The sequence below is a fragment of the Camelus dromedarius genome, chromosome 9, assembly GCF_036321535.1.
Source record: "Camelus dromedarius isolate mCamDro1 chromosome 9, mCamDro1.pat, whole genome shotgun sequence".
NCBI lineage: Eukaryota > Metazoa > Chordata > Mammalia > Artiodactyla > Camelidae > Camelus > Camelus dromedarius.
This window is the reverse complement of record NC_087444.1, coordinates 31,568,879-31,588,308: the sequence shown is the minus strand read 5'-3', so window position 1 is coordinate 31,588,308 and position 19,430 is coordinate 31,568,879. Positions and strand designations below refer to the sequence as shown.

Below are 19,430 nucleotides of genomic sequence, written 5' to 3'. Positions count from 1 at the left end.
TTGACTTCTCTCAGGCTCCATTTCCTCACCTCTAAAAGGGTTATAATGATAGTACCTTTCTTGTGGGACTGTGGGGAAGGTTAAAAGAGCTGGTCCCTGGAAAGCACAAGGCAGGTAAGTGCTCAGTAGAGGTTAGTGGGGTTGCTACTCCAAGTCAGGGCTTCTGCTGATGGGCCTTTGCCCAGGAGACACTGTAGGACATATTAGGATCTTTCTCTCCCAAATTCTAATCTGTGTTATGTTCATGGACCATTCTGAGTCTAGCTCTCAGCTGTGCTACCTGGTGAAACGACTTCATATAGTCTCTTGACAAATAATCCCAGGTCATGCATTTTCTAGTCTTAGACTCAGTGAGAAACCCCCTCCTTTATTGCTCCACTACCTGATGAAATGATTTCATTTAGTGTCTGTTAATGTGTGGCTGTTTTTTTGTTTTTTGTTTTTTTTTTAATTCATTTTGTGGAGGGTGAGGAGGTCTAACATTTCTTTGGGGAAGAATATTTCTATAGTTAGGCCTCATTTAAAAATGTTTGTGATGTGCCTTAGGGTTCTATATTCTCAAAAACTCAGGACCAGAGAAAGTACTGGAGTATCCTGCCTCTTGGAGCCATGGGAGCATTTCAGGAAGGACTTGACCTTACCTGTGGTGAAGGTTGTGAAGAGTCGGACATTGCCCTGGGCGAGGGTTCGGTAGTAGAACCAACTGAGATATAGCATCAGGGGCACCCAGATGATGGGGACACTGTACCTGCAGGAGGGCCATCAGGGTGAGAGAGATGCATGCATAGAAACTCAAAAGGGTCCAGCTTCCCTAGAGACACACCTCTCAACTAGAGGATGGATGAAATACTACCAAAGCATATGTAGAAAGCATATGGAGACTTGGGGTCAAAGGGACATTGACGGTGAGGAGGGGAGGAGGAGAAAAGAAGAGAGAGGCTGTGAGTCCATCTACCTCAGTCTCTGTGATGAGTTACTGGCAGGGAAAACAAAACAAAACATGTCCCTGTGGCTACTGACAGTGCAGCTAGGTAGATGCCGACCTCTTGTGGCAGAAGAGCTAATTGCAGGCAAAATTGTCCTCGTGGGCATGGGAGATTGGAAACCTCTCATAGGAGTCTGGAATAGAACAGGAGTGACATTCAAAGTGGTTTTTGACTACACATTGGGTTGTCCCTCAGTGAACAAAACCATTAGTAGGAATAGATTATGCCTATGGCATGTTTCACTATCTGCAAGAGCTAACAATATAGCTCTGAGGTCCAAGGAGGGATCTGATTACCCCTTCCCCTGTGTATCTGGCTGGCACCATCAGGAGGATGGACAGCCCACTATAGGCCAAGAGCAGGACTCACCAGACAGTCTTGCTGAGGGCCTCAATGAGGTCTGAGTGGAAGAGGCGAATGGGCCTGGTCACTGGCTGGTGGACCCACTCATTGTACTTCTCTCCCAAGTGGCCGACTTGCCATAGTAGGGGCTTCCGCCAGTCTACCAGGTCCTGCAAGAGACAAAGTCAAATGGACCTTTGAGACTCCCACCTGTGCACGCTCATTCTCCCATCTCTTGGTTACAGCATCCCAATCCCCAGTCCCATTTCAGCTCACGTGATCTGTACAGAGCTACCCACCATCTTGCTTCAGTAATCAGGAACTAACCAAGCTGTGCATCCCAACCTGCAGGCCACAGAAATGGGATCCAGGACAGGCCCATGAACAAGCTGGTGCAATGAGCCATCAGACACCCTCTCCTCTTGCTGGGATTGCTGAGTTGGTAGGGCATGACCCTGGAGTTGCTAGTGGAGCCTACCTGAGGACTAAGTGAACACAGAGCCAAGCCAGAAACTGGAGACATCAAATCTTGGTGATGACACCTGAGCACCCAGATTCAGCAACACCTGAAGCTTGGGGTCTTAACCAGGATTTGATAGGTACAGGAGCCAATACTTTCTGTACTAGGAATCAAGTAGGCCCTTTCTACTCTACCAAGGGCTTTCTTCTTAGTGGTCACCTGCACAATCCATTCATTCATCCATTCAAACATTCATTCATTCAACACTTTGCTTGATATATATCTATATTTCTAAGCTATGTGCTGGGAAGAATAAACAAGAATGTAAGAGACCATCTTTGTTTTGCATAGCTTAGTGCTGAACAGAGTTCAGACTCTGGAGTCAGGCCTGGATACAAATCCTGGCTTCATCACTTACTGTGTGACATTGGGGAAATTACTTGACCTTCCTGAGCCTCAGTTTCCCTAGCTATGAAATGGAAGTAATACTTGTAGCAGCATAAAGTACTCTGCCAGGTGAGACATGCCCATTAAGATAATTTAACATGATGCAGGCAGACTGAGGTCAGAAGGCAGAATAATTGGTTCAAATGCCTGGGTCCAGGGTAGGAGAGGAGGGTTTTGCAGGGAACCTGGGGTTTGGGTTGGAGCTCATACAATATGAAAGACTTGGTAAGGGAGAAAGGAGAAAGGCTGTGGGGAGGTAGTATGGGTGTAGGTATGGAGTCGAGAATTATTGTGGCCCATTTGGTACCTTGACATTGATCTATAGGGCAGTATAAAGAAATCTGCTGAGGCTTTAGGTAACAGAACAACCAGTATCAGGCCCAGGGGTTGTCTCTTCATCCTCCAGGCCAGTTGTGTCCAAAGTGGGGATGTAAGTGTACCCCAGGGGTACTCACAGGCTGATCCTCAGAGGTGGGGAGAAAATATTACAGACTCTATTTTGATATATTTCTCTCATCTATAAGCTGTATATGAATGTTTTCTAATGCACATAATAGAACAGTACATTAGCACAAGCAAATAATTTGTATATGATTAAAATGGACATATAATGGAGAATGTGCTCAAAATGTTTTACTTATAGGGACTCAAGGTCAAAAAAGTTTGGAGGCTGCAGCTCTAGACAATGGGAAGCCCTTAGAGATTTCTGATGAGGCAGTGTATTGAAGATTAATGGAGACTAAAATCAGTAAAGAACAATGACCTTGGAGTCAGGGGACCACTTTCAAAGCCTGGCTCTGCCATTTATCAGCCATGGGTTCCTGGGTGAGCATCTCTACATCTCGCAGCCCCTTGGCTCTCTCGTCTGTAAAGTCAGGTGTGCCTGGACCCATCACCTGGGATAGGAGAGAGGGCATAAGGTGACCAGTGTCTGATGCCTAATGGGTGTCAGTGAACCTTCAATGCAGGGAGTAAGGTAGCCACTACAGGTGAGAAGGGAGGCAGTGTCAGGGGAGGTAAGGAGATGTATGTGGGGTAGGGGAAGAGCACTGAAGTCCCGGAGAAAGAATCTATAGCGATTCAGAAACCCACCTTCCTGCAGCCCCGGCTGGAATCTCATCCTTGCACAGGCCTCCGCGCCAAAGCTCGGCCCCAGTAGGGCTCCAGCCCTGCTAGAGGTGAAGCTAGCCCTGTCATTACAGCCTCGGAGCAGGGGGTTGGGGGTCTCGGGGCAAGCAGAGAAGGTCACTGAGCATTCTCTCTGTGCCTGCAACCAGGGAGAAAGGTCCAAATATGGCTGTGGTTCCTGCCATGTGAACGTGAACTTGGCAGGTCCCAGGTGCTGGCTGCCTTTCTGCTTCTCAGGCTGGATGATGACCAAGGTTGGCCCAGAGCCATCCCATCCTGCACCAGTTACACCAGGCAGTCATCCACACCCTACCTGGCTGTTGGCATTCTTCCTGCCCAGGCCCCAGATCTCCTTGACATCATCCCTTAGGTCTAGCAGCAAAGGGACTATTGGGTGCATGCTGAGTTATCCCTCCCATTCCTCTGCCTCAGGTCTCTACCACACACACACACACACACACACACACACACACACACACACACACACACACTCTACCAGGTAAGAGAACTGGAGGAACCAGCTAGGGGCCTGTGTTTACATCTTGTCTTGCAACAGCCTGCAGAGTCCCACCTCAGAAGAATCTCCGCCAGGTTCACAGTGACAACACTAAGAGCTAATGGTCACAGAGCATTTGCTATGTGCTAAGTATGGTTCTAAACCCTTTACAGGAATTAAATCCTCACCATACCCCTAATTAGGCAGGTACTTTTATTGTTGTCATTTGCAGATGGGGAAATCGAGGCTGAGTAAGTTGCCCAACACTGCCTCATTAAGACTTTCTGATGAATTGGCCCCTCTATCATTGGGAAACAGTCCCTGGTAATACTCCTTGTCCTGAAGGCCACTTTGTCTGATGTCAGTAGAGGCTTCCTTACGTTTGGTGTTTGCATGGTCTGTCTTTCTCACCCTTTTAGTTTCACCCTGGGTGTGTCCTTACATTTAAAGTGTGTCTCTCACAGACAGCATAGAGTTGGGTCTTGCTTTTCGATCTAGTCAGACATTCTCAGCCTTTTAATTGGAGCATGCAGTCCATTTACATTTAATGCTGTATTGCTGTTTACTTTCGGTTCCTCTCCTCTGTTCTTCCTTTCTTGTCTTGTTTGCATTGATGAAGTAGTAAAAATATTCTACATTATCTCTTTTATTGGCATTTTAGCTATGCCTTTTTGTATTTTTCTCCCAGTTGTTGCTCTGAAGATGATAATATGCATCCTTAGCTCATCACCATCTGTTTCGAGGGAAACCCCTGGTTTTCACATGTTCCACTTTTGCATGTTACACACGACACTTAATTCAGACTTGGCTACCTTAGACAATGAACGTTTCCAGCTAGAGCAGAGGGATGCGACCAGGTGGGCCTCTCCCTCAGCCAAGCAGTGATTTGGTCAAATTTTTCCTGTTCATCTATTTTGCCCTTACTCTGTAAAGTGAACAGAAAACAGCATGGTATTCACAAGCTTAATTCAGTTAAGACCCAGGAAGAAATGTTTAGGTGAATAGTAAGCAGGGATTCCAGCCTGAATCTTATACCCTATCGCAAAGGGAAGAGAACAAAGGACAGAGGATGTGTGGAGAGCTGGTGCCAGATTGCTGAAGAGGTGCTTCTTTACAAGTGTGATGGAAACAGAGTCAACCCCCCTCCCAAACACAAGGGTCTCTCCTTTGATGTCCTCTCGCCCACTGGGTGTCTTTGGGCATGACTTTGACTCCTCCCTGGGTAGACCAGTGGGCACTGGACACTGTAAAATGGCAGGCTTGCTGTCTAGAGTTGTTCTCAAGGGTCCTCGGACCTATGTGCTGGCCTTGAACCTTGATACTGTCTAGTCCATGGTGCATTTCTGCAAGGTAGCCCTCCTTGGTGCCAGGAAGGGCATTCCACCCTGGGGGCTGAAGGGCCACCCTGGAGGAATTCAAGAAGGCCCACTCTCCTCTCTGCAAACATCCTCCTCATTCCTCAAAAGCTGACACCTGCACTCCTACCACCGGAAATCCTGCCATTTCCAGGGTAGTAAAATGAGCCTTCCACATTAAGCACAGAAATCCAGGTTAGCTGACTTCCTCCCCATTGAGGCCCAGAGGGGTTAAGGGACTCTTGAGATAGGGCTGGCAGGTCCTGTAGTGGGAGCCTCCCTTCCTGCCTCCCCCAGCTTGTAGCACCATCCACACAATCTCCCAGGAGCTGGGACATACACCATGGCCTCCATCTTGATTTAGATGGTACATGCACCCACAGGGGTGTCTTTTCTCAATTCTCTTTCAGTCCTGCTCACTGAAGAGAAAGTCTCAGGTGGGTGCTAATACATTTAACACCTCTTGCTTGCCAGTCCTTTCCAACAGGGCAGCTGGCTAGAGACAGGTATGAGAAGGGAGGATGGCAGGAGAGGACAGCTGGGGGTCCGGTGAGGTGGGCAGGGACTCAGGACACATTTCAGGTCCTATTCTACCTGGCTGGGACACCTTGGCCCGTTAACCCTCCCCTGTAAGGAGCTCTCTTCTTCCGGAGCTAGTGCCTGGTCCTAGCCCCTTCCCACTCCTTCTTCCAAGGCTCAGAAGACACAGAAGAGGCAGAAGAGGCATCATCAAAGGTCTGCTGGCCTCTGAAGGAGGTGGCGTAGGGGAAAAAACAACAAGCCACTGATCACATCTCCAGGTGTTGCTACCCTCACAATAGCAAATCATCCTTTTACAGCTGTAAAGCCTGATACTCAGAGAGGGTGAGTGATTCACTCAGGGTCACACAGCTAAAGCCAGACTGCATGGATGAGGGAGAGGATGCGCCCAGAATCTGCTCTGGAGTGGGATTGTTGGGGGCCAGGGGGTGGGGTGGGGGTGGGCAGGGGGTTGGGTGAACTCAAAGACCCAGAGCAACAGACCAGGCCCCAGGAAGTACCTGCAAGTCAGGATGAGAGGATGAGTTGAGCCAAAGCACCTCGTATCCCCTCCCCTCTCCCTGCCAGCTGGGCAGGGATGGGACCTGCCCCAATGGGAGGGAGCAGGAGGAGGGAGTCTTCCAGGCTATGCCAGGAATGCAGCTGCAGCAGGGCCAGCGGGGGGGGGGGGGGGGGGGGGCAGCCTGCTGCCCAAATTGTGGGTGGAAGGGTGCTGCCAGGGTCGGGAGGGCTTCCTCTCTTTCCCTACCCACCCCTCAGGGGCCCCTCCTTCTGGGCAGCACAGGGGCCAGGTGGCAGAGAACTCTGAAGAGTGGCAGCCCCAGCTCAGGAGTGGGAATCTGCTTGTCCCTAGACAAGGGGCAAGGGTCAAACGTGGGGAGGTAGGACAGCTGGTCCACATGAGCAGCTCCTCCCACCACCACAGCTATGAGCTGAGGCAATTGTTTAAAGAAATGTGCATGCAAACCCCAGAGCTAACAGCTCCAGGGCAGCTTTCTGGGCCAGGGAGACAGGGGGATGGGCTTCCAACCGGCAGGGACAAGTGGGGAGGGGAGGGAGCACAAGAATTCCAGCCACTGCTTCTGCGTCCTTGTCCCAGGTCCCTGGGCTCAGTCTTCCAGGTCCATTATTTTTGGAAGCCGGAATTTTGAGAGCCAGGGCCTTTGATGAGCTCATTTGACGGACGAGGAGACTGGGTGGGGTTAGATGCTCAGTTGTACAGGCTGCATCCTCGCGCTTAGCTCTGGAGCCCATGGTCCCAACCACCAGGCCAGGAGGCTTGCTATCAGCTGGCTCGGGACCCCCAAGACAATGAATTCTCTAGCAAGAAGCTGTGAGGGACCCAGCAGGGGTATCTGGTGCAGTGGCCCACGGGGACTCTAGGTGGCTTTCCAAGGGTAGCTGCAGGCCCATCCTGTGCAGCTAACTGGGAGCTCCCAGCTGGATAAGCTCAAGTCCACAGGGGAAGTTCTGGACCATCTGCCTCCTCTGCCTGTGCCCTATGACCCTCCCCACACCTGGAGGAGGTGGCCTCAGGCTCCCAGCTGGGAGGATCAAGGGAGATGAGAGTGGACAGGGAGGAAGGGGCGAAGGGGCTGAGGCCCAGGGAGAGAGGAAGCAGGCACGCCGTGCAGAAAGCCTGCTGACTTCAGTCCTACCCCAGGCCCAGCCTAAGGCTGGTAGTCTTTCACTGGCAGCATCTCTTCTGATCCATAAGTCCTGCCAGATCCTCCCCACAACCCCACACAATACGGGACAAGAATAATTTTCCCCATCTCATTGATGGAGAAATGGACTGGAACGGTCACATGTGGTCAACCGCTGGCCAGCATCTCCTGTCCCCGAGCCTGCCCTGCCCACTGCCCTTGCAGGGATGAAGAGGGCATGGCCCAGCCACCTGCCTGGTGTCTCCCAGAGGGTATTTTTTTTTAGCGGGGTATTTTTTTTTAGCACTGCTGAGATCTTCAGAAGAGAGGCCAGGAGTTCTGGGCAAGTGGATGAGCAGGAAGGAGACTGAGAAGGCTCCAGGCCAGTGAGGACAGCCTTGGGGAGGCGTCTGTGGATTCCTGTCAGCCAGACCCTCCAGACCCCTCATCCTGGGCAGGCCAAGGGGAAAAGGAGGCCTAAGGGGTCCAATGTGACTGGATGGGGGGGCAGAGTCCTGGGAAGAAAGTCAGTACCCATGGCCCTGGGGACCCTTAGAGTAGTCCATGACACAATGGGGGTGTGTATGTGTGTGCATGTTGTGTGTGTGTGTACATGTGTGTATGTATGTGTGTGTTTATGCATATGTGTGCGTGTATATGTGCATGTGTCTATGTGTGTCTGCATGTATGTATGTGTGTGTGTGTGTGTGTGTGTGTGTGTGTGTGTGTGTAGGGCCAAGGAGGTTGGAGAGCTGCATTTTGCTTGTGACACATCTGGCTGTCTGACTCTGTCTCTTAAAGGTGTCGTCCAGGAACTGAAGAAAGTAGTTCTGCCAGAGTCTGGCTTAGCCTGGAGGCTGGTTTAGCCTGAGGCAGGATGGGGAGAGGATGTGGCTTTGAAGCCACCTCCCTGAGTACCTGCTCAGCCTCCTCCCTTCTGCCTTCTACAACCCCGTCTCTGTCACAGGCCTCAGGGTCTTACTCTTTGGCCTCAGCTGTCAGGGTGGAAGGGTTCTAGGACACATGGAGGGGACAGGGCAGGGGAGGGGGACTCAGCAGTGACCCCTAAGCCAACCTTCAGAGTGGCCTGGGCCTTGGGCAGGAGACTGAAGCTCTTCTTTCTTAGTTAAATCAGGATCATTAAGATTCTTATCACCTTGTGTTGTTGGAAAGATAAAATCAGATCATAGCTAATATCACTGAAGTACTTAGCCTGCAGTGTCTGGTACATGGCAAGAGTTCAATGAAAGAAGAGTTAATTCAGTGCCAACTCTGCTGTCCAAGGGGATCTGGGCAGGGAATTCTGCAAACCCCCAAAATAATACCAGTTCAACTTGGTTCCCAGGAGGCTGGCCCCCCAGGTAGGAAGCCCTGCCAAGGGAGGGCTCTGAAAAGGACATGGTGAAGCAGTGAAAGAGGCAGTGGGACAAATGGGACAGTGGGCAGCTCCGGCCACCCCTAGTGGGACAAGCTCCCCGCTAGCTGAGTTCCAGGACACAGGGAGAGACATGGTGTAGGGCATAGTGTGGGGTGAGGAGCTACAACCTGGTTTTCTGTCCCACAAGGGAGCTTGGCTCCTGTCCAAAGGGTGATCAGAGGAATGATTTAGAGATGGTTCCAGTAAAATCCCATGCAGAATCTAAAAGTCAGGCGACACTGCACCTCTAATCAGGGTGAGACACCCTAGGGTTGCCTCCTGGCCTTTTCTGCTGTCTTTTCAGAACCTTCCACCCTCAGCCCCAGCACCCATCCCAGTTCCTCACTCTTTCCAGCACAGCTGACTCTGTCCCCCAGCTAGTAGGGCCAGGGAGCCTGGGTCCTGGGAGCCAAGACTCCTTTTCTTAGCAGCACCTAGAGGGGCTCCCCTTGAGTGCAGAACACAGAGGGTTAACTCTGGCAAGTCTACCCCAGGCCTGGGGACCACTCCAGGCCTGGGGACCACTCCAGGCCTGGGGACCACCGGCTAAGACAAAGCTGCTGTTCTCTTGGCCTCTCTCCACACTCCTCAAGGTCCAGACCCTGGCCTGGGTCAGAAACAGATGGAGGCTCTCTCAGCCTCTCCATTCCCTTGAAGGGGCTGGGATTGACCACGTGGTAGATGAAGAAAAAAGAAAAGCAAAAAGCAAGGAAAGCACTGTTCCCTCTCCCTGGGAGGCCCAGCTCCTCCTGCTGAGTTTTCCCAGGGCCTGGGGGAGGCATGAAGCTGACCCTTCCCCCACCAACCATGGCCGCCAGTGGGGTGCCACACCCTTTCTTGGGCCAGCCCTTGCTCCCCCTCTCAGCCCAGGGACACAAGAAGAGGGAGACTAAGGAGAGAGAAAATGCGTTTGAAAGAGGATGAAAGTCAGGTGGGAGCTGGCTATGCTGGTGGGGAGGGAGTGACGTGGGCCCTCTTCCCCTTGGGTTGGGGCACAGGGGAGGGCAGAACAGGCCTGGGAGGGGAACTTGATCCCCCTGCCTCATGCAGTAACAGGGCTGGGGTCAGCTATGAACCTGCAGCCCAGGGAGACTGAGAGGACCCTTACCCAGAGCAGGGCTGGCGATCCTGGATCTGCAGGTCCCCAGCCCCTTAGATGACAGCCTCTCCCTTCCAGGACATTTTTTTCTTGCCACCCACCCCAGCCCTAGTCAGCTCTCTTCAGAGTATTTTCTTTCCAACCTTCAACCCCTCAGCCAAGCCCACAGATATTGGCCCCAAGGACTCCTCTTTATGGTTCCATCCAGTGCCATCCACTGGCTGCAGAGCCTGGTGGATGCAGGTCACTGCAGCTCACTCTCTCGTCCTGCCCTCACCCCCTCACCCACCTCGTCTCCCATCACAGCTCCTCCTTTTTCAAGCCAAGGTCCTGACTCCACCAGCTTCCAAGGTCCTTGTCCCATTCAAGGCAGGTGTCTCCCTCTCCATCCTGCCCACGTGAGAACATGCCCAAGTCCCCAAAGCTTCCAGAGTAAGTGGTCATTTGCACTAAGATCCTCAACCTCTACCTGGTCTGGGCAATCAGCAACTGTGGACAAGTCCAGCATCAAGGTCAAGACACCAGGTCCGGTGGGCCTCTGGGGACATACTGCGTGGCCCAGGCAAGCCTTTCCCCTCAATGGCCTTCAATTTCCCTTTCTGTCAAAGGCCTCCCTGAAGGGGATGGGGCACAGAACAGCTTGTCCTGGCCTCTCTAGTAGAGCACCCAAAGGTGTCTCTGCCCTGGGCTGATGGGCATTCCCAGAGGCAGTGGCGATTTCCACATGACAGATGCCATCTCTGAGTTCCTGGGGTCAGGGCCTCAGGAGTCCTGGCCGAAGGGGCTCAGCAAATAATCCGGGGGCCACCTCTGGCTATTTGTGGTCCTTGGGCGTGCTTCTCACATCTCCCCATGTTGCAATAACTGTTTAGGGGAAGGTCTATCCTCCCCACCAGGTTGTAAGCTCCCTGGGAGCAGGGGACTGTCCTGTTGTTCTCTTGTTCCCAGTGTCCAGCACAGGTAGGGGACATTTATGTATGTGCACACTTGTGTCTCTTCCAGGAGGAAATAGCAACAGGACATTAGGACAGTCCATGACTCAGGCTGGAGGGAAATGACACCCAGGTCTGCTTCGCTCCAGGGCCTCCAGGCAATGCTGCCCCACCCCCTCACCCCCACCCCCGTCAGCTCCACTTCCACCTATGACCACCCAGTTCCTCCAGGACTCCCCTAATCCTAGTGGGATCTGCCTAGTCACAGCAAGACATGGCCTCTGAGCCAGACAGGTTTGTCATCGGGCTCTGCAGATGGCTCCAGCCCTGTCCCCGCCAGCCTCAGCAGGCTCCACCCCGGTGACTCCTGCAAGTGGTCCCTAGTACCTGGGGTGGCTCTGCCTTGTGCACTGGTCAAGCTGGCAAGCCTGGACCTCCTGACCCTGTCATTGTAACCTTCTCAGCATCAAGGGTCCTTGCAGGAGACCTTCCTCTGGGGTGCTTGGAGTCTGGCTCTGCACAGGTCTCGTGCGTTATTTTCCTGGACTCTACAAGCCTGGCCCAGGTTTGCTGCCTCAGCTCATGCTGGTGAGCTGTGGGCACCTGTTTCTGGTCCTCATTTTCCCTGGGCAAACATCACAAATAACCACAGCCTTTGGCTCCACACACCCACTCCTCGGCCCCTAGAACACCTGACCATCATCCACTCAGTCCTGTGCTAGCTACCTTGTCCCAGTCCACCACTTTGAGCTTCGGCCCCATCGCGGGGTCTGTCTTCTGAGTGTTTGCAGAGTCCGAAGCCCCATTCTCCATGGAACCCTGGAGAGAGAAAACATGAGGGGGTTACCTACAGTGGGTGAGGGAAGGGAGCCCCGAGTCGCCACACAATGAGGCAGCCAGGAGTGATGGGAGCCCTATGGTGGGGCAGGATGGGCGGAAATCCAGGGCACCTGAAAACAGAGAGATGCTGGTGTGGATAGTCTTGCTCTCTGCACTTTTCTTCTCCTCTAAAAAAATAATTATCTGTAAAGACAAGGGGCAGAAAGATCTGGGGGAACACAGAAGCTGGTAGAGAGACCGCAGGGAAATGAGAGCAGTTAGTGGGAATGCTGTGGGCCAGGAGAGCCCTCTGTGCCCTGGCAGGTGTCAGACAAAGAGAATCACGGGGTGGCACCCAGGGCACCTGGCGGGCTTACCCCACCACACCCGATGACTACATCAGCCACCACCCTCCCTGGTAGTTCTACAGAGCTCGTGGGCCACAGGCTGGGGAAGCTGGGTGCACGTGCCCATAAAAAAGAAAGGCAGCAGAGCGTGAGGGGTCATCCCTCCAGGAACTCCCCAGTGTGGGTCAGCAGCCCCACGTGGGGCAGGACCGGCAGAGGAGAGCAGAAACGGGCTCAAGGTCAAATAGGAGTAGAAAAGAGGCAAAGGCAGAAGGAAATGAAATGTACTGGGGAAATCACACGGCCCCTGCTGGTCCCGACGTCGCGCGGGGTGAGGCCGGAGAGGGCAGGGGCACGTAGGCAAAAGGCATACTTCCCTCCAGGAAGGGTGGGGAGAGAACTTACCAATGGGGGGGTCTGTCCTCTGAGTCCCTGTGACTAAAGAAAGCCGTGGTGCTGGTGGCCCTGGAGGAGGGGCCCTCAGCACTGGGCAGGATACTGGCAAGAACCTGAGGAGACTGAGCAGCCAGTTAGGGTTTCTCTTGTCACAATTCTTATATTTTTGCTTCCAGACAAACCAAGAGAACCTGATGGTGACAGTGACACTGGTGCTTTCTGGGGAAACCCATATGTATGTAACCCAAGTAAAAGTGGACTTTCATGGTTTTGTCTTGGTCTGGGTATCTCAGTATATTTGGTCTGTGCCGGCAAGCTGATACCTGAATTCTTTTAAAAGGCACCTTGATGATCTCTTGAGGACACATAAGAGTGGATTTTATAAGGTTCATACAATGAAACTCCCTAAGTATCCAACATAAACGTCATATAATAATCTTGCCCCTTCTAATTCCGTTCTACCTTCAAAATACCCCAGAGTGGCTCCAATTACCCAACTTTCATTCTCCCTCCCACCTGGACAGTCCTTTTCTCCTGGTCACCCTAAGTCCTTTCTGAAGCAGGGTGATTTAATCTTTCTCTGCACCCCCACACCCACTCACTCACTGCAACTCCATCTGTTGTCTCTACAAAATGAAAGGCTTGTCTTGGGGTCCACCCATCCCAAGCAGGGAAAGGGTTAGCACTCGTACTATCATGTGATGTTTCTGTCTGTGTTACACTTTTCAGACATGCCGAGTAATAGACAGAGATCTGTTCTGGGCACATCCACCTACACAAACACTGGATGCAGAAGAAAGGGTCATTGCTTCTCAGCACTGGGCGTAGAGCACTCAACTACCCAGCTCGTGCTTCTGCTCACTCAAGGCTGGGCTGTTTTCTGAGAGCTCGAGACCTTGGGAAAGTCTCTCTTCTGCTCAGTGTCCAGGGACCACTCCTGGCTCTTCTCCTCTAGGACTAGGCGGGCTCTTTCTTTTTCTCCTGGCAGCTTATACATACATAAGGACAGACCGTACCTCCCAACCCCCGGCATCTACTTTTCCCCAAGACCCTCTTAGGACACAACAGGCTCAGGCTCTCTAAGCATAATGGTTGGTCCCTGCTCCCCTTCTAAGGTGGGTGTGATGGGACCAGGGCAGAATCCAGCAGGGCTCCTGCCTGCCCCCCATGGAACATCATATTTCAGGTCACGGGCACTAAGCTCCATTGGCGCTTTGGCTGCCACCTTATGTGGCATTCATTTAGCTTTTGACTACCTGAAGCCTTTTCATGGAGTACTGCTGCCAGCATGGTGTGGAAAGCTGGTGTTGCCCAGGAGGTGATTTAGACCTGAAGACCCGTTTGTTCACTGTGATGAAGACTGGGACACCCGGAGTGTTGGTGAATGGAAGGCCGGAAGGCAGTGGAAAACGGAGAAACCCTAAGAAGTGGGATCATTAGGGGAGTCTGTAGGGACAAGAAGCCCTGGCTTTATATCAGCCTCCTCTCAGGGGTGGTCTCAGTGAAGCATCACTACAGTCTCCCTCCTCTTCCCTCAATTCTTCTCTCCTATAAGGATCTCATCCACACCCACTGCTGTCATCCACTCATCCACTGACATACACATCTGAACATCTGCAATGTGCCAAACACACATCAACTTGGAAGACTTTCCAACTCTTAACACTGGCCCAGCTCTTTGCACCAGGACAATGTTTCCACTGCCCACATCAAACCTGACCTTCTGACACCACAATCCTAAAAGTGAACGTATTGTCACCCTCTGCAGATGGGCTTATCCTTAACTTCCTGTGGTTATGTCTTTCCCCTGTATTTCCAAACTCTTCTCCTGTGTGCCCTTGAATTAACCCTAACTCTTCTCTCCAGCCAGTAGGGATAACTTGCCATTTCTTAAATATGCCTTGCATTTTTCTTCTCAAATGCTATCCTAGGATGATGACAGTGGTTAATAAATGCTTACTATGTGCCCAGCCTTTTCCTCTTCATAACAACTGTATGAAGGAGGCATGACTGTTCTTCCCACTTGCCAGATGTGGAGACCCAGGCATGAAGCAGCCCCACAGCTAACAAGGGGTGGAGCCAGCAGCTGGGCTCCGGAATATTCTCTAGACCACCATGCACTTCTTCCCTACCCATTCTAGCCAGGAATGGTCTTTTCATTTTCCGACTTAAAAAAAAAAAATCACATTTTCCCTGTGTCCCACTGCCTCAGTTGGTATTTATAATTTCCTGCCTCTTGTTGGGTTTTTGCATGTTTGGGCCATAATTTTGTCCAATGGTGTTACAGATCCCAACAGTGCAGGAAACTACTGTTTCGTCTCTTTGGGGTACCCAGGATGGACTCTGGGTTAGCTGCTCCACTCATATTTCTTGAGTGGACCATCTTTCATTGTTGGGTCTTTGCAATGCAGCCAGGATCCCCGAGGCTCCTGCCATGAGGTGGGCTTCTCTGCTCGTGGGGGCAGGGAGGGTGGAGCTGAAACTCTGTGTGCTCATGCTCCTTGGAAATGAAAACCAAATAGGGTGAGCACATCTGCTTAGAAGAGAGAGGTGGCCCAGGACACTGAACATACCATCTTAGAATGCCACCCTGGGCTGAGTGGGACAGTAACTAGATACAAGGGTCAAAATTCCAACAATCTGGGCCATATATTCTCCATGCTCTTTGGCCGAGTCCACAGGATAGGTATGAGCAGAACTAAGAGTACATTAGACTGATAACAAACTACCAGCATCATATTTTGCCCCCAAATTTTTTAAATTACCATCAGCAGCATTTCATAAATGAAAGAAAATTTCAACACCAAAGAGGTAGGAAACACATACTTTTAGAATAAAAGGCAGTTCTTCCCAAGGAAGGGCATTTGGCTACTTTACATTGACATTAAAAAAAAAAAAAGATTCCATTTAAAAATACTTATTAAAGCAGAAAAATTACAACCTAAAATGCTACTTTGAGTGCATCAATTGTACACCCTTGTTGCCTTGGTTCATGGTGGTTGGTGTGGGGCTTGAATCTACGTGTGATAGGAAGTAGATCAAATGTTCTCTCTCTTCCATTTCTAAGGGTTTCTTAACAAATTACTAAAAGTCCAGTTTCACAGAGAGATGTTGGCTGAAAATGAAAACAGAACTTCTAAGGATTTTTTTTTTCAGTTGTTGTTCAGCTGGAAATATTCTGAGTGAAATGAGGGACGTGGAAGATCCCCATGGCTCTGTGCCCCTCTCCTAGGAGCCTGGAGGAAGGGGAGAGGCTTCTGCCCACCGCACGGCCCACCAGCCTGTAGCCCCAGCCCGGGGCAGGCAGGGATTCTCCCAAGATGCTTCCTTGAATCTTGCACTGGCACCTGTCTGAGGGCTGGCATGGGTCGCACTGCCATGGAGGAGGAGGAAAAAAGAGGCGGGAGGGACAGGAGTAGGCATGGTTTCCTCCTGTCCTCCTGCCTCTTTCTGTCACCCTGGGTAATCACAACCTGAGGGTCCTGGAGCCACCAGGCAGTAATGTCGTATGTGATATGCTTTTGGCAAATAAATCCTAGACTAACCCTAAAAGCAAGGCGCTTTCTGGGTAGCCTCATCGGAACCACACCCATCCCTGGCAGAAGCCCAGGTTTATTAATCATCACACGATAGTACACACCTCCAACATAAGAGATTTCAGGGAAAACCACAACAAGCAACACAGGGGCGCCACCAGCAGCAGAAATACCCTCTGGTACAAGGAAGTACGTCTTTCATTGACTCTTTTTCCTCTAGTCGAGTTGTGAGCTTTCCAAAGGTCTAAAAACCTTCTCCACACACAGACAAGACAAAGCCCCTTCTGTAGAAGGTCTCCCATTCCCACTTGGGGGCTGCTTCCATTTGAACCAGGTGTTGCAGGAACTGAGCCCTGCTGGGAGCCGCTGTACCACACACACCGATCTGGGCCAGGTTTTCCAGACTTCCAGGCCCTAGTGTTTATTTTATAGTTGAGCCAGGCTCACCCTTGAATTCCACAGGCAAACAGCAATCATGAATCAGAGGTGTGTAAAGGTCATTCCTAGGGACTAGGGTACAACTCAAACTTTAAAAGACTTTTAAAAAAAAGCTTCTTGGAAACTTCCACAATGCATTATTTAAAAGACTCTCCTGATTCTGGAAGCAAGCCAAAGGGAGTTTTCAGAACCAAAAAGCACCAGAAAGTGAAGAATGCGCATGCTGTTTCCCAGAATTTGAAAATTGTTCTGGGTCCTGCCTGCAGGTTGCATAAGCTGCAGTGTCTGGGGAAGGGAAGTGAGTAATTCTGGACTCAGACTCACAGTGGTTTTCACAAGGATGATCAGCCCTAGTGATGGTGGATGTGGCTTGATAAGGGGTGTTCAACCCACCTGTGTCAGAGGATAGCTTTCTTAGGAGGTCTACCCAAGGGACACAAGACTGTCCAGGGGTAACCCACCCTTCCTCCTGCCCCTCCTGACCTCTTCACCCTGGGAAGGTGGGCAGGAGGCCTGGTCAGGAGCACTTTTACAGTTCAGCCCGAGGCTATTTGGGAGGAGCTGCTGAATCTAGCAAAGTAGCTCAGGCTGAAGCATCTTGCTTTCTTCATGCATTTCCCAGTGATAGGCTCCCAAGCTAGTGTGCAGTGCAAGCTCCTTAAGGGTAGAGACCCTGCCGCCTTGCTCCCTGCTGGTCCGCAACAGCTGGCACAGGTTCAGTGCTCCACGGCGAGCTGAGTGATGTGTTAATGAGGAGACAGTGGCCTGTTTAGGCTCTGGGAGCCCAGGCCTGGAGAGGCCCCCAAAGTGAATGCAGGGTAGGCAGGAAGAGAGTGGCCCGGTGCCTTTCGACGCCCGTGTCCACTTGGGGTGGGGAGAAGGACAAGATGCTCTACCGAGGGGACCGGGTGGCAGGCACTGTCCACCCTGAGCTGGGAACCACTGGACATGGTGGGTAATATGGCAGAGGGAGTGAGGAGGGCATTTGGATCTCCATAGATCCTCTTAGCCCCAGTCCTAGGCTGCAGGGAAAGAAGCCAGTGAGAGGGCAGTGCCACCCTATTTTCTCCCAACACAGTGCCAGTTCCTGGCTGGTCATGAGACATGATTTGCTTTCAGGTCAGCCCAATCCACAGCTCTTCCCTCATGGAGACGGCCCTCCTGATAGCACCACCCCTTCTCCTGGGCCCTTCCTCCACCTGCCTCTCTCACACTGAGCTCAGCACCCTCGGACCCAAACTCACAGAGGACTTGGGAGTTGCCCCCTGCCAGCTCCCTGAGGTTCCAGCCAGGCCCCCCAAACACCTGTCTCTCAGGGGGGCAGCCCTCAGGGGGAAGAATCCAGGGTTAGCCATTGATTCTAGACCTGTCAGCTCTAAAGGAAGAGACACAGTTCTAGACTAGGCTCCCTTATTAACTTGCTTTGTGACCTGAGGATCTTCCTCTTGGAACAAGAAGTCATTCTTCTCTGGCAGAGGCACCCTGAGTTCCTGCTCTGTCCTCAGAGGCTGGGCAGGTGCTATCAGGGACTGAAGCAGGCAGGATATGATTCATATTACAAACCCATTGTGTTTGCAGACAAAACACGTAGGACTATTCTTCACTTCTACAAGGAAAAATGCTGACTCTCATCTTCCTTAAAACATGAGGCATCAATAAACAAAACCTTGAGGTACCCTTTTGCTAGAGATGGTGGTACAGTGAAAAAAAAAAAAAGCAACACATGCAGTGATCGATGGTCAGTGTCACATGGTCTTGATACTGGTGTGGCCTTAGGGAATAGAGCAGATGGCAGTCAATGGGAGGGCTTAGGCCCTGTTAAAAGGAGGCAGCCTTGACTTAAGTCCAGGTCAAGTGAGGATGGGGCCCAGTGTTGTAAGAACTTCTGATTTCTAAGAAAAACTGGAAAACTAGATGTCTCTGTGAAATCTCTAGATTTTAAATTTTGACTTGCATTTAAAACCATGTGGGCCAAACCAATCTGTCTGAATACAAACACAGCCCTTGGTCTGCCAGTTGGAAATCCCTGGGTGAGCTCCAGTCCTCTAGCCCCCAGGACAGCCTCAGAGAAGGCCAGACATGGCAGGCCAGAGCAAGGGCTTTGTTTTCCCCTTTAATTCCTACAACAGGGAACCCCAAGGGAGCATTCACAATGGGGAGGACTGCGGGGTCAGCTGTACTAAGGCCCCGAGGGGGTTGGTGAAAGGCTGGCACCAGGGAGACCAGAGCCCCAGCAAGGCTCAGTGAAGGGCAACCCAAGCCTCTTCCTCCCTCCAGTTCCAAGAGGACTGGCTTTAAGAGGAAGCAGAGGGTCAGGAGGCAGAACTGGGTGGTGCATGCTGATTTTCACTGGCTCTCTTCCTCCTTGTAGTGTTTGGAAAGGAGACAAATCCATGAGGGTGAAGGAATCACAGTGGAGACCTAGCCATGCTCCAAAGATGTTCCCTCAGGGGTCTCCATGCCCAGGGTAGAGGCCGGCTGAGGGTTGAATCATGCCCACTCTGCCCCCAAACTCCTATGTTGAAGTCCTAGCCCCTAGTACCCCAGAATGTGACCTTATTTGGAAATAAGATCATTGAAGATGTAATTAGTGAAGATGAAGTGACTAGGGTGGGGCCTAATCCAAGATGACTGGTGTCCCTATAAAATGGTGAGATTTGAAGACAGACACACACAGCAGAACACCATGTTAAGATGAAGGCAGTGATCAGGATGAAGCATCTATAAGCCAAAAACCACCAAAGAATGCCAACCAGCCACCGGAAGCCAGGGAGAGGCCTGGAACAGTTTCTGCCTCACAGCCCTCAGCAGGATCCAAGCCGGCCACACCTTGATCTCAAACTTCTGACCTCCAGACTGTGACCCAAAAGATTCTGTTGCCTAAGCCTCCCTGTTTATGGAACTTTGTTAAGGCAGCCCTAGCAAACGAATCCAGGCCTGAACCAGTTTCCCCTAGGTTCACATCGGGGCCACAGAAGGAGAAGGAATTCAGCCAGGAAAGAGAGCAAACCGTGGAGGCACCCGAGGAGGTGCAGAGGCAAGATCT

The 19,430-nt window shown here is 51.5% G+C and overlaps 1 protein-coding gene across 1 annotated transcript in view; it reads right to left on the bottom strand.

Annotated features, from left to right (window-relative positions):
* The window catches only part of FA2H (fatty acid 2-hydroxylase), a 47,485-nt gene that overhangs the window by 10,840 nt on the left and 17,215 nt on the right, over nt 1-19,430 (bottom strand). Inside the window, exons 2-4 of the mRNA XM_010990161.3 lie at nt 11,575-11,667; nt 1,356-1,498; nt 642-748 (exon numbers count right to left, since the gene is read on the bottom strand). Coding sequence (XP_010988463.3) covers nt 642-748; nt 1,356-1,498; nt 11,575-11,667 — 343 coding nt within the window. The remainder of the gene's footprint in view (nt 1-641; nt 749-1,355; nt 1,499-11,574; nt 11,668-19,430) is intronic.